The following is a 23,728-nucleotide window of genomic DNA, read 5'->3' as shown; positions in this document are numbered from 1 at the left end:
ACTTTTTGTCTTTTTCTTTCCTCCTGTTGACCCATTTCAGGAAATCTGGAGTGAGGGACGTAAGAGCTAATGTGCCTTTTGTACTGTACCATTCTATAATGCAATGGTATGTTGCAGCTAATGTATGCTTTGCAATCAAATTATCCTGTGTATTCTGTGCTGTATTAAGCAAGGAAGATGAAGAATATGATGGTGGCACAAACGCAATTGGAATGTCTTGTGTGAAACCACCTTTAGGTTTGACTGCATTGATGAGATGGTTGCTCACATCTGTAAACATCAACATCTGTTGAATGAAGACTGAATGATTTTGCAACACATCAGTGTGTGTGCATTTATTATTTTATCTTATTCACAACATGTGGGTGCATCTCTATATCTGGACAGATTCCCAAGCAGTAAAAGCTAAAATAGATTAAAAACAAGAATATATTAAAAGCAAAGAACTGAGGTGCTTTCAGCTGTCATCAAAAACAGCACACTGTTGGTGCCCGCCTGACCTCCTGAGACAGGAAATTCCATAGAAATGGAGCCACTTGAAGGATCTGCTGGTGGACTCCACCTGAGCCACTGGTCCACACGTTTGGATCCTCCAGGAGAATGTCCTCCAGTCACCTCAGTGACTAGGCATATTTGTAAAGAAAAAGCTGCCCTCCTGATCCCGAACAGTGAGCACAGAATGCCTGATAAAGAAAGGCCTGGATATTTGGTGGCTAATTGCTTTACCCAAAGAAATCCTGGAGCTGGATGGGTCTTAATTTAATCAGCACTTGCAAGTTGCAACATTTAAGTTTGCAGTCCTACAAACCTGGACATCAGCCCTTTTGAAGGGCTTAACTCCCAAGTAAACATGCACAGGATTGTGCTGTAACCTGCATGGATCTCCCCCTCCAGGCTTTTGATTTAGTTTCCAGAACTGCTCATTGACCTCATTTCAAAATCAAATGTCAATCCTGCCTTTAATGTAAAATGGCATGCAACTGATTCTTGGATAAATGGGTCCCTTCCCCTCCTGGTGTGTGTGCATATCTCTAAACATCCCAAAAGGTCCCCTCTTTATAGCCACAGAAAACAGTGTTAATTGAAGTGTGCGTGTGTAGTGTAGGGTAGTGTTTTGTTTTGTTTTTTGGACACTTGACTTTTGACTTCAGTGGCAATAGAGAGAGAATGTCTCCTTTCTTGTTGACTTACCTACTTATCTTTCTAAAAGAACTCTCAGAGCTCTTTGGGTGTATGCATTTCTGTGGGTGGAGTTAGCATTTGGCAACTTGGGTTGCGTTTTAAAAACAACAAAATGGCCATGAGATAAGGGATGTTTGACTTAATAATTCAAGGTCCACTTTAGCTTTAGATAAACAGGCATGTTTGCAGGGCAAGCAGGGATAAAAGAACAATAGTATTTTGCTTTACAAGTGCCATTGTTTTAATTATTAATTCCTGTTGCTGGTAGGATACAGGACTGACTAGCTGTTGGCTTGGGCAGTATGGGAATTTGTTATACAATATCCAGGATACATGACAGCTGTTCCACTGGATCTTTAATTTCCTGGGATAAAATAATAAATCACGCTGTCCATAGAATCTTGCCTAAAGGATTAAGATGAAGAGCGTAGGATATTTTATTTCCCTCTGCAGGCCTACCAAACTCATGATTTATGGCCCTGGTGTCTGATCCAGAAAGGACTCTAAAGGGAAAAAGGCCGCTTCTGGATTACTGAGATTATTGTGACTGCATTAGTTGTTATCCAGATAGTTCTGTAAGATGTTCATCATACAGTTTAGATAACAGTGATTGACTTTAGCCACTGGGGGTGCCAGCTGATACTGGGGGTGCAAAGTTCAGTGGCAGAGCATGTGCTTTGTGGGTAGAAGGTCTCAGCTTCAATCCTAGGCATCTCCAGGTGGGGCTGGAAAACCCACCACTGGTCAGTGTCAGTAATAAATGGAACTATGCTCTCAATCAGTTAAGGCAACTCCTAGTGTCCCTTCTAATCAATCTTGTTCTATCAATTTTTCTCATCTGCAATTTGGTGGTTACATGATCTAGCACTGTGTGTGATTCCTTTCTCTTAGATTTTGTGCACAGGTATAGTCCAAAGTTGAAGGTTGAAGCCTAAATCCAATTTTTGGTGAGCAAATTTTTGCTTGCACAAAGGAATTTCCCTTCTTCTCCTTTGTTCTGCAGCTGCCACTACGCTCTAGAACATGGGTCCTCAAACTACGGCCCAGGGGCCGGATCCGGCCCGCCATGCACATTTGGACCACCACGCACACCACTGCCCACCTCGCCCCACACGCGGGGAAACATTGGTTTGCTCGCTTGGAGAAAACTCTCCAAGCAAGCAAGCCGCTGCCTCATGCACCCGCCTTGTGGGGCGTGCCTGCCCATGCCTTGCCTCGCCTCCACCGCATGCGCCTCACCTCATCTTGCCTCGCCCCGCCCCCACCCCCGGACCGGCCCGCGCGCACCGCCGGCACCTTTCAACTTGGCCCCCTGGGTAAAAAGTTTGAGGACCTCTGCTCTAGAACAAATTGCAGGATGCAGGGGCACAGGCGGGAAGGGAAATTTGATCTAGCAGTGGTGTCCATTACATTGGTGGAAGGTTACCATTGGATGCAACTCTAACTCTCTCATTAAAATAAATTAAAATCCACTGCATATATAAAGTGTATTAGCTAACAACTGGGTTACCACTATATCCAATGCTACTTACTCCCAGATGAATGTACATTGGATTACAACCAACAGTGCTTGGTCTTACTTGGATCCTTTTATTCTAAATATATTCATCGTATTCCTAATCAAAAGTTTGTGGAAACTTAATTCATATTCAGCAATGGGACCTAGATATAAGCACGGAGCCTGCCTACCTTTTTCTTCTGGCCTTGGAGCAAAGGATGCTTGGTAGATCCCACACATACATAGGACAGAGTGCTTTTGCTTTTGTACTTCATCAGCTTATGAATAAGAGAGGCTAAAAGGTGTAATTGATTCAGGCAATACCTGAGAGAGATTAGCTTTGACTGCAACATTTTGGAAAAATTTGGCACAGTGAAATGCAGAATAATATGCTCTCATAGTTTTAGTTTCTGTGTGGAAAGATGTACTAAGGGCAAGTTGAGGGCATTCTTTTCAGTATCAGTAATCAAGCCAAGAATGAGGGAACAGCTTCCTGTTTTGCACTGATGTGTGGGGGAGGGAGAGGAAAAACTTGCCCAATTAAGGGTGTGATCCTGTGTGTGTTTAGACAGAAGTACGTTCTACAACTCCCAGTAATCCCCAGCCAGGTAGGGAATGCTTAGGGTTGTATGACCTGTGGTCTATTTAAACATGATGGGGTTGTACCCTAAAATGTAAAGGGATGGGGATGGGGGAACAAAAAAGGAGGAGCTCAGTCTACTTCCTTCATCACTTTAGACCGAATATTTGTAAGATGAATATTTGTAAGATGAATATTGTAAGAATATTTGTAAGATGATTCCAAGCACCTACAAAAGAGTTGTGGAAAAGTTGTTCCCAATGATGACACTAGAGCCAAGGTACCTGAACTGGGAAGCTTGGTGTCTGCTGCCCATTCTTTTGGTGTGCTCTAAACCCCAAGATTGTATGGTGCACCACATTAATACACTGCCCAAGTCTATGAAGAGATTCCACAGTTCATGAGTGCACAAAAGCAGAGTACTGTGGGTGGTGAACAGGAAGGGACATACCTTCATTCTATGTGTAATCCTACATCTATGCATGTCAATGAGGGTGAGGCATATGAAGGCCCTTGTTAAGAAAGCTGTAGCTCCATTCAGCGTGTCTCCAATTTATTAAGCAGACCTCAGCTTTAGGTATGGGGCCAGCCCTCCTCATGGTTAGGCAGCAGCAAGATGACAGATATTAGGGTACTTATTAAGGTTAGCAAATGGTCCATTATACTATTTTAACTACCATGATGGGCTTCAGGCACCAAAATATCTTGGGCCATCTCTGCTCAGAGAGACTGTTTTGGTAGTTGCTTCAGATCTTGTCTCTGATACATTTGGAAAGGTTGCAGTTAAAATCCTATGCATACTTACCTGGGAGTAAATAATTTTGATTTAATTTGAAGAGTAAACACACACAGGCTGGGGCTGCAGTGTGGTGTATTTTGTCAGTATTTCAATGTTGATGTGCGATTATGTCCTTTCTTTCTTGGTATGTGGATTTGGAAAACTTCTGCCTGTATCAGCTTCCTGATCCAGTCACCATGCGGCAAAAAAACCAAAACAAAACAAAACAAAAAAACTGCATTTTCACTGCCTTTTTGTGGCTTGTAAAATACCTGCTCTTTCCAACATGGAAATTAAACCTTGGCTTGGAAAGAAAAAAAAAATGAAGTAGCCCACAACCATCCTAGTGATTTCTGCTGCATTGTTTAGGTGGGGAAGGGAGAGAAATTAAAGCTACAATCCTCCACTTGTTTCCCTGGGAGTAAGTCTAGTTGAACTTTGAGATTTCTGTATTATTCTGAAGTGAAAATAAATGAATAAAAATACTTAAAATTAACTGTTTTCCAGTAAATTTGGCACAGAAATGCCACCGACTGGAGTGTTCATGTTTCATGGCCATTTGACACCTTGTTTACATTACTTTTCATGCACGTGATGGAAGAGGCAGGTTCTGGTTCACAGTGCAATCCTATGCAGCTGTCTTCAGAAGCTGGTTATCCTGCATTCAGTGGGACTTACTCCCAGTTAATGCTCACAGGATTGCAACCTCCATCTGTTAAGTCTGCAATCCTAACCTGACATATTGGGGAGTGAACCCCATTGAGTTCAATGAGGCTTCTGTGTAGGATTGTTCTATTAAGTCTGTAAGGGCCTGGAATCTGTCTTTTTAGTTAAGTAGAGCAGACTTTCAAAGCGATTAGCTTCTGAGAACTGTCAAATGGTTTTGATCCAGAGTAGGTGAAACAAACACGCGCGCGCACACACACGTACGCACGGATCAGAGAAGTGACTTCCCGGCTCATCCACAGACCACGTAGACTGTCGGGGAGGGGAGAGAAGAGGGAAAGGCCAGTCAGAGGACCCGAAAGAGGTGGGTATGTGCAACATTTAGGAATCTCCAAGTGGTGGAGAGAGACGGAGGGAGGGAGGGAGAGGCGGCGGTAGCAGCAGCCTGTGAATTTCCTGTGAATGATCACAGGCCTCAGCCGGGCCGGGCCGGGCCGGGGGGCATCTGGCCGGCTCAGCCTGGGTGCCCGCGGCGGAGAGTGCGCGCAAGCTCCCGCCTCCGAGCTTGGCTCGTCGCGCAATTGGGATCGCGGCGCGATAAAGACGAGGGACCCTCCTCCCCCCCGCTTTCTCGCCCCTTCTCCCGCCAGCTCCCTTGGCCCAGCCCTCTCCTTCCTGCTGTGGCGGCTAGTCTCGGCTGGCCCTGCCCACGTTTCTCCCTCCTCCTCTCTCCGCCCCCCCGGCCGTGGTCATGTGTTGCCTTTTTTCTGTTGTTTGCAGTGGAAACAATTTAGCGTTCTTCGGTTAGCTCCGACCCAAACCGCTACTCAAATCTGGAGGAGTCCAGACAGGGAGAGCAGAAACGGGGGGCGGCTGGGGGGAAGCGACGTAAGAGGTGTGAAGAGGGGTGATTGCAGGGCGGCGGGGGGGTCCCATGCTTGCCTCGTATTTCCTCTTCGGCTTCGGGATCCCCTTCTCTTTCCCCCCCGCTCCTAACCTGCGGCCACATTGTTGGCTCCAGGCTAGGGGAGGAAGCAATGCCTCGTTCCTTCGGATGAAAAGTTTGCATAATGACCATGGGAAAGGCGGCTGTGAAAATCTAGAGCTCTCGCAAGCCAGGTAAGTTTGGGATTTTTAATATACATATACATATATATGGGGGAGGGGTGATTTTTCTTCCGTCTCCGCTTTTTTTTTTTTTCCTGGTGGATTTTTGACTTAAAAATTGTGGTTGCCTTGTTGGAAAGATTGCGTAAGATTCTCTGCATTGGAATCGGAAAGGAGGAGGAGGAAAACACAGACAAGATACAGTGGATCAGCGCAAAGACGGTATCAGATGGGGGGTGTCTTAAAAATACCGTCCTGATCGTCTGTAAAAGAGAAACAAAAAAGATATAATCCTTCCCCCCCATCCCCGGTTGTCAGGTGAAGCGAAGAAGGAAGCGATTCGAGCTAAGAGTTGCAGGCACGACTCGAATGTGCAGTGCTGTGCCACCTCTGTAGTTGCCTGATTCGGGAGACTCCTGGTGAATAGAGTTGGCATTGTGTTTTAAAGTTAGGCTGGGCTTAGACTATAGTGCCCAGCCGAGGAAAGCTCCCACCTTCAAGCATTTGGACTTACATCTATTGATTGTTACGAGAGTAAGTTTCTTCTTTATCACTAGACTCTTGAGAACGGGTTGAAAACAAAACCAAAAAGAGCAGTTGCAAACTTTCGTTATTTTTTAGTAGAACGTACCACTCTTCATAACAATAAAACATTAAGTTTTTTGTAATAAGAGCAGTGGTGCTGGGGGTGAGGATAATGGTGATGGATATATAAAGAAATGCTCTTTTGATTTCTCAGATACGCTGGTTAGTTGTTGGTGTTGCTGCTGTCGCCTTTATTATTGCGTGATTTACAAGAAGCAAGGCCAGTGTAAGGTTTATGACATCTGACTAGCATTGAAGGCATGTTTGCTGCAAATGGCACTGTATAGGCATAAGTGCAGTTTTCCAGTCTCCTAGCAACGCCATTGATTGATTCGAATCCCAGCCAATCCGCACACTCCTTCTCCCCTTCAAATGTTTTTGACAAGTACAGTAGGGAGCATAGCAGAGTGCTGCAAGAAAACTGTCCCTGGCTGGCCGGGCTTTTCTTCCCTTCAAAATAATGGGCCGCAGTATTATAATTAGTATAACTATTTTGAGATGCACAGGCTAGGCGCAGGCAGACATTTAGCCTCCCTAACTGGTTGCCATCCAGATGCTTTGGAGAGCAACTCCGATCATCACCAATCAGTAGCCAGGCTTGCTGGGGATGATTGCAGTTGTAGTTGTGAGGACATCTGATTGAGGGAGAATGCATCGCACTTATGCTGCAAGGATTTCATAGCTAGTGATTGTCTTCCTCCTCCCTGTTTTCCTTCCCCTTCCTGTGTGCTTCTGCCATGTCAGCTTTACAACTGGAAATGCAAGAGTTTGTTCCTCTTGCAGCAATAAAGTTTGTTTTTACACATGCCTGTAAGCAGCTATGAACATATCTGACAGAGCTACTTAATTGGCAGCCGATTTACAAAGTATTTTCATGTGATTTCACTAAGTATGAAGTGCTAGAAAGAAATTTCTTTAGAGCTGGAGCAGATCAAGGAAAGCTCGGTTGGGTTTTTGAAACCTTTGTTACTGTTTTGGGGGGGGGGCTGCCTCCATACAAGTAAATTTAGGCCAGGATTTCTGACTTCTATAATGTAACTTAACCTGATTGTCCGCTTACATTCCTCACAAAGAACTGGGAACTTTCCGTGTCCTCTTGTGAAGTTCAAGAATTTATAGGTTCTGGCAAAGATGTGAAAAGTTCTGTAAGGTTTGAATCTCTTCTGGAAATTGTTACTCTTTTGCACATTAGAGGAGCACATTTTCTTGCAGCATTTATATTTTCACTGGCTTTTAGGATTTTTTCTTGAAATCAAAACATAGAACGATTTGAATAAAACCAAGGATGATGAAGCATTTGTGTTATAATGTGTATTTCAACCCCCCACCATGAAAAAGCTGTTTGTACTATTTCCCATTAAACTAATTCATGTTTTAAAGTATTATCTGTGGAAACCCCAAAAATGTTTACAGTGTGAACCATTGAGTTCAGTAACAGTTACTCCTGTTAAGTGACTTTTGAATTGCTACTCTAAAATTACATGCTGAAAGCTATATAGATAACACCAAATATAATTGTTTGCAGGACTACATTTTAACTAATTTTGGTCACTGTTGGACATGGTGCTTTGGCAGCTGGAGACTTAGAGTTGCCACAGTATCCATCCATAAATGCTTAAAAAGAAGTCACTAGTTTTTGTGTGAAAATTGATGGTATGATATGGCCCTTTGGGAGAATGCTGGCAAGTAAGCAAAATTAAACTGAAAGAGAGCAGCATGTCGTCATAGCAACAGAGCAATTAAATTATGTTGTCAGCCATGATATAATTTTCCTATTTAAAAGCTTGCTCATGGGACACAAGTTCTGTTTGTACTGAACTCGCTTGGCTACAGTACTCCCAACTGAAGACTGGGAAGAATAAATAATGTTTTAGGGATACACTAAGCGTGCTACCACTTAGGATCTGTATCTCTCCCCCTCCCCCAATTTTTGCATTGTTCATTAATAGCGAAATGCTTTCTGCAGTAACTTCATACAGTGTAAGAATGAAATCCTGTTTAAATATTTGTATGGAGTGTTTAAAGCTGTCTTGAGAAGTAGGGATTTAGCTGTGTTTTTCTGGGAATCCAGAACCATTTATTGATGATAATTGGAATAGGAACTGGTTAATATAGCCTCCAACTTCTGAATTTCACACATTGAACTGGTTATTATTTACTGAACTTGGATTTATGGAGTTTTCAATGCATTTTCTAATATTTAATACTGATATGAAATAACTACATTGTATCCACTCCACAATATTTTGCAATATCTTCCTCCTTGTAATATCTTTTTTCCTAAGGCTTTCTTCTCGATCTTTAATAACCTCTTATGTAATTACAGCTTTCTCTTATTGTTATGGTGTATCTCCTTTATAACATCAAGTCCTTTACAAAGTTGTGTGTTTATTGGTATGTACTTTTAAAGATGATAATACAGTGTTTTTAAAAGAGATATTCTGCTGAACATTTCCTCCCCATTACCATTACTACCCTTTCCAATATTTGTACAAGATTTTTTTGGGTTTAAAAAAAGTAAGTTCCATTTCTCAGATACTTTTTCTCTTAATGTACAAAAGTTTCTTCCTTTTCCCTTGAAGTATGTTAGCTGAATTATATAAAAAATGTACACCACACTAGGTCTTTCATTAGTAGTCCAACTTTATTTATTTATTTATTTATTTATTTATTGGCCACTGAATAACCTGATCAGACTCTCTAAGCTGCAAACAACAATAAAATACAGGCCAACAGTTACAGTTCCAAGTTACAAGAGGGGGAGGGAAGAAAAGCAACTGCTGATAGTAGAGCAAGCTCTTATAATCAGTTGGTCAGATCAGGACTTGAAATATTTGCAAAAGGGGACAGTTTTAACCTGGTGAAAAGAAAGAAGTTATGGCGCCAGGCGGACCTCTCTAGGAGGCCCATTCCACAGGTTTATGGTAGACAAAATGATTAGATGAACTTGCAAGTTACACAGACTTTGGAAGGGTACCAAAGTTTACACCTGCTCTGGAATGAATAATTTAAAAAGTAGCTGAATGAGTAGTGAGTTGTTTACCAGAGAGTAGGTGTTTCCTAATGAGTTCAGTGGGGCTTACTTCTAAGTCAGTGGGTATGGACTTGTAGCCTAATGGTGTAGTCTTATGCATGTTTTAGAAAACAATGGGTCTTGCAGCTCATTGTTTATAGAACTGTGTCCTGAAAATAATCAAATAATAGGTGTTAGGCCTTTGGGAGAAGGATGAACTGCTATTCAAGTGACTTGATGTGACTTGTTAATCCTGAAAATAGAATTTAGACTTAAATGTTTATTGAAACATATGGAAATGGATGTTTGGGAAATAAGATGTGAGATTTACTTGTACAAATGATACATGTAGCTGTTTTTGCTTTCAACAAATTCAGCCTCTTTATTTTATAGCTGCTGTACCTTCAGGTTTAACAATACTAACCTTTATTTTGAAATACAGCCTTGTCTATTTTTACATATCCTTCTCTGGGCCTAATATAGTAACAACAGCCTATACTGATTGGCACATGATGTCACTCTTCATGCTTTCTTCTAAGTCATGCTTATCACATTCATTGCTCAGTTAAATTTGCATCATTGGGGTGGAATTTTATGTATGACTTCCTTTCCGGCACAACTTTGCACTTGGATCCTTATATCTTGACTCTACGCCCAAAGCTACAGAATTGTCCCAGAGTTTCTTTAAGAGGCATCAGCTTAGTAGCCGTAGAGAGCAAAGGCTTGGTTGTACATGTGGCTGGTAGCTGTGTGTAAACATGAAGTTTTGCCTGCCTTGTGTGTTCAACCAGAGCTGGAGAGGCTATAATTATAACGTAGCTGTGCTTGTACTGGAAGTGAAACAGCTGAACTTAATCTGAAGCAACTGGTCTTAAGCTACCTTTTCTTGTTTTTTTCCTTTTGTCTGTTACAAGCAGTAGGAGGGACATGACCAGTGATATTTACAGTCCTCTAAACTGATGCATACTCACCCAGAAGGAAGCCCCACTGATAGCATTAGAGTTTGCTCTCCAAATAAGTATATAAAGGACTGCTCTCTTAGGAAGAACATCTAGAATAAACATCTACTTTTCTGTTCTTTGTAAGACAAAAATCAAAGCATCTCAGAAATACCATCATCCTTATGCAAGTTATTGACATCCCATCCCTTCCCTAGCAGCTGAATTCTCTTACTCAACCTGTCTGCATGGGTGTTTATGTGATGCTGGGTAGTTTTTTTTAAATGTAGATTTAACCAAAGCCCAAACTGCAAGACTAGGGAAAAGCTGTCAGAATGTTGTGATGCTCTTTTTGCCTTTACCAGCTAACAAACGTTTGGATTTATTTTACCAGGAATCTCCATCTAAATGGGTCCAGTTATGCCTCCCAGTAAGAAGCCAGAAGGCTCAGGAATTAGTGTTTCCAGTGGACTGAGCCACCAGTGTTACCGGGATAGTGACTTATCAAAGACGCTTCACGATGATGAGGATTTAGATTTTACTTTACCTGCCCTCCGATTGGAAAAAGGTCCCATGGAGGATGAAGAGCTCACCAACTTGAACTGGCTACATGAGAGCAAAAATTTGCTGAAAAGTTTTGGGGACTCGGTCTTAAGAAGTGTTAGCCCAGTGCAAGATCTTGATGATGACACCCCCCCTTCTCCTGCTCATGCCGACATGCCCTACGATGCCAAGCAGAACCCCAACTGTAAACCACCATACTCCTTTAGCTGCCTCATATTTATGGCCATTGAGGACTCTCCAAGCAAACGCCTGCCCGTTAAGGATATATACAACTGGATTTTGGAACACTTCCCTTATTTTGCAAATGCCCCTACTGGATGGAAAAATTCTGTGAGACATAATTTGTCATTGAATAAGTGTTTTAAGAAGGTGGATAAAGACAGAAGTCAGGTGAGGCTGCTGTAATGCTACTTTTCTGTCTGTTTAACCCATTTAATCACCTAATTTTCATACTTTTTAGTTTAAAGTGGAACGAGCAGTCCTGCTTCTGCTCTCCTGACATTAGTTCATTGCATCCAGAAAGCCCCCGTATGGTTTGTTCTCAGATGGTTCCTTTCTGATAGCATTGGAATCTTTGTCTAGACGGCTGTCAGACAGTGCTGTTCGTGTGAATGTATGGTGCGCTTTTGGGTCTTTAAATTCTGTCTTGTGTGCATATGAATAATGTTTTGAGGTTATTGTGCTGTGCTAATGGTTTCCTAATGAAGAAGGTGCATATAATTGCATAGAGTGGGTTGTATGCTGTGCCTCACTTACGGTGCAGTACTATGCATATTTAAATAGAAAAGGGTCCTACAACCCCTAGCATTCCCTATCTAAATATGGATAGGATTGTGCTGTTAGCGGAGAGGTAGGTTGCAGCTGTTGGAGAAACAAAGACAGATTTTTCAGAAGTATTTGCTTCTTTCTAGCATTTATTTTATAGGCAGTTGGGTGACTTGTATGTCTGCAGTGTTGTGTTCACTGCTCAATATAGCTTGTCTTTCATGGACTTCTCAGTAGGCTCCTGTGCAAGGGGTCTCATCAGGTCTGGACCTCCTTAAGACTGGCAGAGGTTCCAAACACTTGGCCGGTGTGTCTGCATTTTTCCTCACCCTGGTGTGGTGGTATCTGGAAAAAGCTCTGACTTTGGCCAGAAGACTTTGGCTTATGTGCATTAGGACATGTGCTTAAGTGGAGTTTCTCATTACTAGCATCTGTAGAAGAGAAGGGGCTCAAGTGGTTTTCAGCTTAGTGTGTCATCCAGGCAATGCAGATGCCTGTATCAGATGGCCAGACGATCTGAGCATCTAGTTCAGAATTGTCCACTTTAGCTGGCAGCAGCTCTCCAGGTTTGTTAGAGTCTTTCCCATCATCCTTCAAACTAGACACAGATTGTAAATGGTATTTTCCGTGTGCAAAGTTTTTGCTCTTGCACTAGGCTGTAGGTCATCCTCTTAGCTTTTGCATGTGACTTCAGACCTGTCTTTGGACCACCATTGTGACCTGAGATCCCCTTGTGGCTCCTTCCAAGACTTCTAAAGTTACATGGTTACAAAAACATTTCTGTCACATGTTATAGTTGGTATAACTTGAAGGGTGGAGGTAGCAGGTAAAAATTGCTTACAGAATCTTTATCATCTGCCATTGTCCTTTTTAGAATTGCACCACAAGTGTAGAAGTGATCTGTACTTGACATCTGTGCAATTGATCTTTCATTTCTATCAAAATTGATGGATTTTAAGAAATTATCTCTGTTGTGTAAATGTGTGTAGGGAGCAGCTAAGAGTTTGAGACAATGAATTGTACCTGTAACTGCAAGTCACAAACACTTGCAAAATAATTAATATCTGTCTTAAAAACACATCCTTGCCTTTATCATTAATTGCCTGAGTTTGCACTTTCTCTTCCTGTTTCTCCAAAAGGCTAGAAACTGGAAATAGCTTTGTGAGGCATTTGGTATTCCCTTGCCTAAGAGAGAGAAGCAGATGACATGTATCAACTATTTCTACAGGCCTGAAGTCATTGTTACAGGCTGCAGTGTGTACATGGCTTTGGGGAGTGTGAGTGCAAGGAGGTATGTGGGTACAACACGTCCTTGATCCCCCCCCCCTTCTCTTAATTTTAGGTATGACCCTGAGAGGTCTGGCTATCGGACAGTATAGAAATGTAATAAATGAAATGAAAATTCAGGCTTGTAGAGTATTGTATATTAAAATTCAAAAGCCTTTAACTGTAAGATGGAAGAAGTGGTATGTAAAAGTGATGCTGTAAGGTCTTTAATCTTGAAGTAAAAGACAGAGAGGCAGCCTAGAACACCTTGAACATAAATGGTACATTCTTGTTCTGGAAGGAAGGAAGGAAGGAAGGAAGGAAGGAAGTTGAACTCTGCAGTAATTTTATGCTGCAGTAGGTTCTTTCACTCCCTTCACTTTCCCCCTCCCTCCGCTAGCACCATGTGACCAGACATGGTGCTCCTTTAGCAAGGTTTAGCATCTCCTCCAGCTGTTCATAGCCTCCTGTTGAGAGTGGCTGTGGAACACCAGCCTTTAGAGGTAAAGCAGGATGGATTCATTTAAAAAAATCAAGGTGTTTCAATTACAACTGAAATTGTCGTGGAAAAAGGACTACTTTTAAATTAAGTTTCCTGTTTGCCCTTTCAGTGTTTCTTTTAAAATGTGCATAGCAATTGTTTGATGTAGCTATTTTGAAATGTTGATTTATAACTAAATAGAGCCCTTAGAGGAGGGAGCACTCTATTATCTCTTAACACTTCAACTACTCAAGAAAATGGCACATGATTGCTTATTTAATAGATAAGTAGGTCTTGTGTCACACTGCAGAAGGATATTGATTAGAAGTTAACCTCTCTGCCCCCATACCATGTAGGGCATCAGCCTTCCTTCTAGGGCATTAAAGGGCCCTGTTTCCCCCCTCATCCTTAAGCTCCCTCCCTACATGTTTTCACATTGTTTGACTGAGCAGAGTGGGAAAGAATGGAAGGTGCACACTGCCTTTCAGTTCCCCAAAACAGCACAGCTGAATGCCTGCTTGCGTACCTGGCTGCATACTTTGGATGTGGGTGTTGGGTGAAGCAGGGCTCTGCCTTGCACTGTTTGTGGTCCCCCAGCCTAGTGCCCTCCAGATGTATTGAACTTCAACTCCCTTCTGCCCCAGCCAGCATGGTCAATGGTCAGGGATGTCATACAAAATATTGAGACTGTTAGTAATGTTATATCCCTGATGTGCAAACAGAACTAATGGTCAAGTTCAGCTAGTGAGTGAGCATTAAAGGAGAGCACAGAATAATTCCTCAGTGAGATACAGGGAGGAGTTCTTAGAGCTGGGATTAGATCCCAGTGTCTGGCATGACTTGGCAATTCCTTAGCAGGTTCATAATTCAAAAAACTTGATACATTATGCCATCTGTGTAATGCATGAACTCAGAAGGCAGGTACGTCAACCAGAGTTTAGTCTTAGCAAAATGGTGCTTCAACACTGTATACTTAAGACTGGTCCATGGAGCTAGTGTTAAGAGATGAGCATAGGCTTTGCTTTAACATATTTGTATTAGAATTCAGGCACCAGTTTTAAACTGGGCAATTTTTGAAAAATAGAAAAAGTGGATTAAAAAACCCCCACTGATTTAAATCCTTCTGTTTGAAGTCTTCTTTAAAAATCTGATTTTACCTGATGCTATAGCAATAGACTAATAGCATCGCCTGATGCAGAGCAGTGTACTGCTTGTAGCATTCCATTATGTCATAGAGGTAGGTGAGTCTATGTGCTAATCTTGTGTAAATATGATGATTGTTTTGGTTAGTACTTATTGAAACGGGAAAAATGCCTGAATAAGAATTCTGTAGCACTCAAAAGTCTGCATATTTTGACTTTATCCCAAATTGGACCAGTAGAGGTTGGCATGTTGATCTTTCATTTCCTGTATTTTAAGTTGTCCACTGTTGCTAAAAATAGCAGGTGGAGTTGTTTATTCTGGTGGCATTGGTTTTCACTGTATGCTATTGGTACTCATTCCTTCCTTAGTACTGAGGTATACATTGTAGAAGCAGCAGACAGTACGTTGAATAGCTTCTATCTGGAAGTTTTATCTATATTTCATATTTTCCAGTAATGAGTTCTCTTATCCAGCAATGTTTCTTCTTTACACACCTTTGACTTTTATGACTCCCACACACACACACACACTTTTCCACTTTTGCTATTTTTTGGCATGGTAAATACTCCTTCTTAAACAGCTGGGCATTTTACCTCAGGTATCTTCCACTGAAGTTGTTATTTGTGTGTGCAAACTATTCTTTAACCTTCTATGCCTGTGATTGTCTCAGTGCATTCTCTAATGAAGAGACATACACAAACCATTCCAAAATGTCTGATGCTTTTCCCTACAGGCAGTTACATTCTTATCCAAAATGTCCAAAAGAGAAGAGAGTTAGCCAAGACTATGTTACACACAATGCTCAAGAATTTTCAGTATCTGAACCATATTTCTTTGGGGTATGTTCTTTTTCTACTTTAGCTACATCATGCTTTCAAATCTAGTCTCTTTCAGTTGAAACTCATGGAGTTTTTTGTAATCACTCTATAATCCAGTTGCAGTTCTTCAAGATTTTACTGTACATTTGGGTTTATTTTCCATTCGACAGTGGAAGCAAATTGATTCTACGACAAATTTTAAATGGAAAGGAAATGCTCACTTAAGAAAGACCTTTCTTTGTCTATGTATTTTGAAGTTCCCTTATATGCATTCCTTTTTGTGGCTATAAAGCATTTGGGTGGCTACAAGGGCTGGATTAAGACTAAGGAAGAACTGCTAAAAAAGGAATTTGAGAAAAAGACTTGGATCCTAACGTATATTGGTATCTTGATGTCCCTTGAAATAATCTCAGTACCTGATATAGCCTAACCTAAAAATCTGTAGCAGCCCCCCATTTCTGGATTAAGAGTGTAACCAACTGCATACAGATTTATTGATTACTTCCCTGCTCTTTGCTTGCTTTGTTTACCCTCTTGACTGAAGAGTTCTAAAGAACTTGAAAAGTTGCACACCTTTGGATTCATCAGCTAATAGTATTGCACTAATAGGATTTCTGCTGCCTAGAGTCCCAGTCTCTGTGAATAGGCAGGATATTAAAAGTAATGATTTTTTAGCTTTTTCCTTTTGTCCAACTTTGCTCTTGCTATAACTTTTGTTTTGCGGGTGGAACAGTGCTGTGTTCACAAAGCAGTTTTTCCTGCTTCCCCTGAAAATGCTGTTTCTGAAGTTTGTGGAGAACTCTGGCATGCCATTCTGTTCCATTTCGGAAGGCTGCAACAGAAAGGGGAATTGCTGAATATAGGAGAGTCCTACTTCTCCAAGTGGAAGTTGTTTTCACCTATACAGTAACACTTAGGGATCCAATCCAATGTTTTGAGCAATTCATAAACCCAAGGAATCTTACCTGAATTGCTCTTTTATAGCAGAGTGTAATTGAATGTGCCATAGAACATAGATTTAGTTACACAGAGATACCTCAGGTGAGGAGAGAAACAGATTCCCTTTCTCCCTGCACTTTTTCTTTTGCTTGTTCTTGACTTCCTTATTATTTCAGCAGTTTATTTATTTTATTTATTTATTTAGAAAATTTCTAGGCCGCCCCATTCGCCGAAGCCTCGGGGCGGCTTACAAATAAAACCAATCTCATGTAAGTTAACTTTTGCAACTTCTGTGGTGGTTATTGTGATCACTTTGCTGCATAGCCAAGACCCTGGAGAAACATCCAGAGTCTGGTAGAACTCCAACTTTGGAAGCAAAAATAGGAATGGGGAAGGAAAGAAAGAGGAAGGAAGTGGTACAGAAGAAGGATAGGTAGATGGTTGACTGGAGTGCTCAGCAGTGAGTTGAGTCACTAGTCCTTTTTGTGCAAAATGGTGGATATAAAATGGAAATAAAAGCATTATAGTTTTAGCTCCACAGAGAGATTGCAGTTGAGCTTTCTGAGCATACCTTTGCTTTCTTCAGGATGAGCCAGTATCACTTTTTCTAGTGTTGTTTGCTTTTTCTCTCCTGTACTCTGTGGGGAGAGGTTCTTCATCTGCTTGGATCAGCCAAGGATAAAGGCTGGATGTGGCCTCTGAATACATACCTGAACTCCATAGCTGATGGTCTCACCCTAGTAAAGGCACTGAATTTGATCGTGAAAAGGAAAGGCCTTTCTCTACATCACCAGACTATTCCATTTAACTGTCAGTGTGACCCTAAGCGCCTTCAGCATCACTTTCTGTAAGTTGCTGAGTTTGATGTTTGTAATTTTTAATCCTTGCTAAATAAATAAAAGGAGAATGCTCAGCAAATGACACATTTCTGAAACCTCTGAGAGGCTCCAGTGAATACAAAATAACACTTTAAAATTCTGTCAGCTCTGAGAATTGTGCATATTTGTTAATTGATGTTGAATCTTTCAGATTTTTTTCTTCTTTCCTTCCTTCTAGCCACATTTAAAATACCATGTAAAAGCAATGCTTTCCTCCTGAAGTTCAGGGATTTTTGTTATTGTTCTTGCCAAGCAGGCTCAGTCTCATGCAAAATATTTCATCGGGCATCAAACTGTATGCGGTGGTTTGGAGCTTTTTTTTTCCCCAACAAAGAATGTATCAGAAAGCAGACAGGGAAATGTTTTTTCTCCCCAGAACCTGGAGTCATCTCGTGGTTGAAGATTCAGGGCCAATTTAAAATGAATACGTGTTCACCTAGTGCACCCTTAAAACTAGAACTTGCTACCACGAAAATTATTGATGGCCCACCTACTTGGGTGACTTTAAAAGATAAGACAGATTCATGGAAGAGAAGACTAATCATGGCTACTAGCCCAGATAGCTACATATTATCTGCAGGATGCCTCTCTCTGCCAGTTGCTGGGGAATGCAAGTAGCAGGCTGCTGCTGTACTCATGTCCCGCTTGTCAACTCCCCCTGGGTAGCTGATTGGCCAAGATAGGTCTTTGGCCTGATCCAGCTCTTATATCCTTAATAGTTACAGTATATTGCTGTTCTCCTGCTACGTTGGACTGCAACATTTGGAAAGCAACACCTTGAGGAAGACCTGAGCTACAGGATTTGAAAGATGAGAGAGGCCTTTTGCTTCCCTATTCAAATGATTCCCCGCCCCCGTCCTGTACACGTGAAGGGGGGAGCATTTATTTAATGTGCACGCATGCACACAGGACATAAAATTTGCAAAATAGGGCAGTCTTTGCCAACAGATTTACAATCTAAAAAGATATGATACTTCAGGAAAAAAGGGATGGGGGATGGAGGAAGGAAAGAAGCAAACTCAGGCATCAGTCCATAGCTAAGAACAGAATGTGAGCACTGCTGGTTGAACCAAAGACCTCTATCTGTTTCATTATTCTTTTCCCACAGTAGCCAATCAGATGCTCCCAGGGAGTCCACAAGCAGGATGAGAGGCCGCTAACTTAGACATGGACATTTCTGATGGGTTGGCTATTGCTAGTGCCAGTGGAGGGAAGGCCAGAGGCAGCTGGTTTCTCAGGAGAGGCGAAAGAAGAGCCCTGCTCTTCTCCCTCCCTCCTCTAGCCTGATGGTTGCAGCTAGCTAAAATGAAATATAACAACATATATAATGTGCTCACTTTTCCTTGTCAATCTTTTCTATTGTGGGGACTGTGAATTTTTTTTTGCAGCAAAGAGGGATGTACTAGAACCTGGCAAATTAAGCCACCCAAGTGAGCAGCCTGCAAAAAAAGTTGTACTAGCCTGCTGGAGGCTGGTAGAATAAAATTGGAGAGCTGCATTTCTGGTCTGTGTGTAGGGGAGGGAGTCTCCTTTTTCTAGCAGTCTGCCTGGCTTCTGTGTTGGGTGCAGAGGAAGAATAGAGCCCTCTGTCCCTCCTCTGGAATCCAGACCGCTTGCCTACATGCAACAGTTGACCAGATTAGTGCTTATGTAGCAAGGGCAAGGAACATATTCATTGGCACTGTATGCGCAGCATTGATGTAGACGTGTGTTTTGAAGAAACCTATGTGGAGGTGTTGGCTGCTGTTGGGCATGCTTTGCATGAGCTCTCAGATGCTAGCCAAAGGCTGGTGGTCTTGGAGGTCTTCTGCATAGAACTCCATGGTAATCAGCTTGTACAGTAGACTCTCGACTATCCAGCCTCCGTACTGTCCGGCCTAGTTAAAAAAATAACTATCAATGAACAGTAAAATACGTTTAAATTAATTTTTGTAAGAATTAAGCCTACGTTTTACATTAATGTTTTGTTTATTTTAAAAGTGTATGTATTCATACTGTACAGTGTACATGATTTTATGTTTCCTGCAATTAAGTTAGACATATAACATTTATCTTAAAATGTGTACAATATTTTTATCCGTGGACTTCCTTTTTCTGTAATAAATTTTTAAAATGTACAGTACAGTACAGAACAAACATTTATAAAGTACTGGCCTGTACTAAGAGGTCAGAAAATATGAATAAGAGTGGGTTTTGGTATAAAAAGGGTGTTTTAATGGTATGGGTGGGGTAGGAAGTGAGCATTTATAGAACTTCGGCCTATCCGGCCTGCCCTTCCACCACATTAGGCCAGATAGTTGGGAGTCTACTGTAATTACAATAGTACATGTGTATGGCAGTGCAGAGAAGCTGAAACTGAGAAGCAGCTGTATAAAACTAGAGAAGAGGTTTAAGTCAGCCCAGAATGGTATATCTCTTTCTTACTTTACATTTAGGGTGACTTGTGAGTATTTATTCAACATTAGTGTGAATTTGCACTCCTTTATTTACTTTTTGTAAGCATACGTTCATTTGAATAATTCATTGCCACAGATTACCATTTAATGGATTATCGGCTGAATTAAATTTCCACTGAACAATGTATTTCAATACAACCAAGAATAAAGGTGACTGATAAGAATTCAGTATCCCAGCATATGCTAGTAGACTCATTTTCTAAGTGTGTGCATGTGAAAGCACACTCCCCTTTATTCTTATGTTTTAAAGTTGATAGCAAAGTTGAATCACAGATGTGTTCTTCTGTGTATTCTTTTGTGTATATTTTTCTAGCCACAGATCTTTGTTGATAATAGTGTGGAAGGGTGCTTGGGATGCTGACAAACTCACAGGAGGCAAAGAGGACAATTAGAGGCTGGGTTTGGTTTGAGTTCAGTCAAGAACATGAAGGTCAGCAACTAAACCTTCAGATCCTGCTGGGTTGATGAAGAAGGGTACAGACTGTAACTTCCTAGGCTGAACTTGTTACAAATACCGGTGTTTTCACTGTACAGACAACTGTCTCTTTACTGTTGGAATGGACATTCTACTTCTGGAATTGGGGCACATGTACAGGCCTCTTCTCTGAATGAGGTCATCACATCGGACATTTCTGTCTGCAAACCCATCCATTGTATGAAAATTTTAATTGATAGAGCAGGGTCCCCTTAGTGGTGGCCCCACTCTTAGAAATTTGAGGAAACCAGAGTGAAATATTATGGCACACTGCAAGGCCATTAAAAAAGTGTTCACTGGTATTGTTTTTATGCATCAGCATTTACTTGTACCCTCTCCCTTTTCCCTTCTGTAAAGAATCCCAAAGCTCCTTGTGGTAGGTTAACCTTGTCTGTAATACATCTCTTGTAGCTTCCATATAGGAGGCTGTAATGTTTAGCTTTGCCTAGTCAGATAAGACAGATTCTTGGGAAAATATAGAAACAGAGTGAGTAAGAAGGGGCATCCCGGGCCATCTAGTCTAACCCCAGGCTCCAGCTGGCTCCACTCATGACATGCTTACCATGTCCAGCCTATCCTTGAACACCCTCACCGATGGGGCTTCAACCACCTTCCTGTCAGGACTTCCTGGCAGCCAAATTGTACTTTGGTTCCCTGAGCTTTGCTCCATTGGAACACATCCTGCCCTCCTCTGCAGGGGAAAAACAATCTTTACCCACCTCCATGTGATACCTCCTCATGTACCTATATGTGGCCAAGAGATCCATTCGGAGTCTCCTCTTCTCCAGGCTGAAAAGACCCAGTTCCCTCAGTCTCACCTCATATAGCATTCCCTGCAATCCATCCACCATTCTTGTAGGCCTATGCTGCACCGATTCCAACCTGACTATATCCTTCCTGTAATGTAGAGCCCAGAACTGAACACAGTACTCCAGTTGCGGGCGCACCAGAGTCTTATAGAGTGATAGTAATACCTCTCTTGTTCTAGAAGCCATGCTTCTGGCTCTGCATCCAAGGGTGGCATTTACCCTCTTGACTGCTGCATCACACTGCTGGCTCATGTTTAGCCTGCAGTCGACCAGTACTCCAAGATCCCTTTCACAAGTTCTGTTCTCCAGCCACTTGTCCCCTAACCTGTACTTATGACACCTATTCCTATGCCCCAAGTGCAAGACCTTATACTTATCCACATTGAACGCTATCCTGGTGTCCCCTGCCCACTTCCATAGTCTGTCCAGATCCTTCTGGATCCAGAGTCCCTGTTCCTCAGTTGTAGCCCCTGCCCCCATTTTAATATCATCTGTGAATTTGATCAGCAGACTGGTCATCCCCCCTTCCAGGTCATTGATGAAAAGATTGAACTGATCGGTCTCAGGGCAGAGCCCCGGGGGAACTCCGTTTGTCACTGGCCACCATCCTGATGCTTCCCCTCTGCTTTCAGTCCATCAGCCATGCCCTAATCCATCACACAGTGCTTTGGTGTATCCCAAAACTCCTCAGTTTTATCAACCAGGATATCATGTAGCACTTTGACAAAGGCCTTGCTGAAATCCAAGTAAATCACATCCACCGCATGCCCTCTGCCTAGCCACCTTGAAACCTTGTCATAGAATTCCACAAAGTTTGTCTGGCAGGACCTGTTTTTGCGGAAGCCGTGTTGTATGATTGCCAACCTCCCTTCCCTGTCTAGGGTTACTATATCTCTCCCTATTATGAGCCTTTCCATTGTCTTTCCCAGAATGGACTACGGCTAACTGGCCTGTAATTCCCCATGTCCCTTCTATTATCCTTTTTGAAGGTTGGGGCCACTGACGCCTCCCTCCAGTCCTCTGGAACCTCACCCATTCTCCATGAGACCTCAAAAATGGAGGCCAATGGGTGTGAGAGTACCCCTGCTAACTCCCAAAGTACCCTCGGGTGTAACCCATCAGGGCCTAGCACCTTTGTAACGTCCAATGCCCTGAGGAGGGTGTAAATAATCTCTGTTTAAAGAGGTTTTAATCTATAGGAATATAACTGCTTTAGTTTTCTTTTTGTTCACTTGATTACTATCTTCATTAACTGGTGCTTTGTTTTTAAGAAAGCTTCCTTAATGCTGTATACTGATTTATAAGGTATCTTGAGGAATTATCCTCATTTCCTTCCTTTTTTTTCTTGCTCTCCCATCTTTTTTGTAGCAATTCAAAGTGCTGGTCTTAAATGCCTTGGAACCAGGTTACTTGAAAGATAACCTTCCCCAGCATTGACTTCCTCTTCAGATGCCCTGCTCCAGGTGGCACTGCTAAGGGAGTTGAGGCCAGGTGCTGCTGGAGAGAGGACATGCTTGGTGATACACTGACTGAGGAATTGCCTCTCCAGAGAAACTCACCTGGTACTTCCTTTATGGTCTTTTTTGCACTGGGTGAGCATTATTTTATTCACTGAGCCCTTTCAACAAATTCATGATCTTCATAGCTGGGCTCTTAATAGAATACTTTGAGTAGTGTTGGCCCTGATGGAGAGATCTGTGGTAGCCACTTTTGAGCCTGGCCAGGGTAAGAGCATGGAGGGGCTGCCATCCTCCTTGGCCTTTGCTCAGTTAACTGTGCTAGCTCCTGGGTTGCCATCATTTCTGTTTTGTTGTTGGGAGAAGTGGGGTTGGGGATATGGAGGGGACCTGGCCCTGGACAGTTGTTAGGGAAAGCTCTGCGGCTGTCTAGGGAGCCCTCACTCTGCAAAGAAGAGGTTTGCAGCATTAAACAGCTCTTGAGCTAGCCATGCAGGGCCTCCTCTCTTAATGTCTCATGTGTCATCTGTTTTATATTTGTGCCACCGGTTTTATCCCTCTCTTTATGAATTAAATGTTTTAATCTATTTATTTGAATATATGGGGGATTGTTCAATATTGTATTTTATTCCTTAATTTCTTATGAGCTGCCCAGTGAATCTATGTTACTGGGTGACCTATTTAAATAAAGTAAATAAGGGTGCCATTTTATGCTTTTTTAGACTAGAGTCCTACAACTTGCAGCATTCCAGGTAAGCTCAAGGACATAAGACTCTTTCTGTGGAAGCATGCATAAGATTGTGACCTAGGTAAATCTAGTTTTAGAAATTTTTGGTGGTCACACTTTACAAGCAGCTTAAACAGAACAGTTGCAGTTTACTTCAAATTACATCCTGAGCTTTAAAATCAACAGGGCCTCCTTCCAGGTACGTATGTATGTATTTCATTTTTATACCGCCCTTTGAAGGAAATAACCTTAGGTTACAATTAGGTACCTATGGGATGAGGTTTTCTTTCAAATAACCTGGACCAAAACCATTGACGGCTTTGAATGTCAATGCTAGGCACTTTGAATTGGGCTTGGACTTCAACTGGCATCCAACTGCTATGATATGTTCTTGTAAGCCAATCCCTATTAACAATCTTGCTGTCCTGTTTTGGATCAGTTGAAGTCTCTGGACCATTGTCAAAGGCAGCCCCACATACAGCGCACTGCAGCAATTCAAACGAAAGGTTACCAGAGCATGGATTACTGTAGCTAGGCAACCATATATGTATATTATATATATATATATATATATATATATATATATATATATATATGAATGTA

At 41.9% G+C, this 23,728-nt stretch overlaps 1 protein-coding gene across 3 annotated transcripts in view; it reads left to right on the top strand.

Moving 5' to 3' along the window:
• Nucleotides 1-5,479: 5,479 nt before the first annotated feature.
• Nucleotides 5,480-23,728, top strand: part of FOXN3 (forkhead box N3) — a 167,753-nt gene continuing 149,504 nt past the window's right edge. For all 3 annotated transcript variants that reach the window (XM_044436667.1, XM_044436666.1, XM_044436665.1), the window contains exons 1-2: nt 5,480-5,823; nt 10,742-11,301. In XM_044436667.1, the coding sequence (XP_044292602.1) occupies nt 10,756-11,301 (546 nt within the window). In that variant the 5' untranslated portion in view covers nt 5,480-5,823; nt 10,742-10,755. The remainder of the gene's footprint in view (nt 5,824-10,741; nt 11,302-23,728) is intronic.

This window comes from Varanus komodoensis, unplaced genomic scaffold (assembly GCF_004798865.1).
Source record: "Varanus komodoensis strain SLA01 unplaced genomic scaffold, ASM479886v1 scaffold3, whole genome shotgun sequence".
NCBI classification, from domain to species: domain Eukaryota; kingdom Metazoa; phylum Chordata; class Lepidosauria; order Squamata; family Varanidae; genus Varanus; species Varanus komodoensis.
This window is presented reverse-complemented; position numbering and strand designations above follow the sequence as displayed.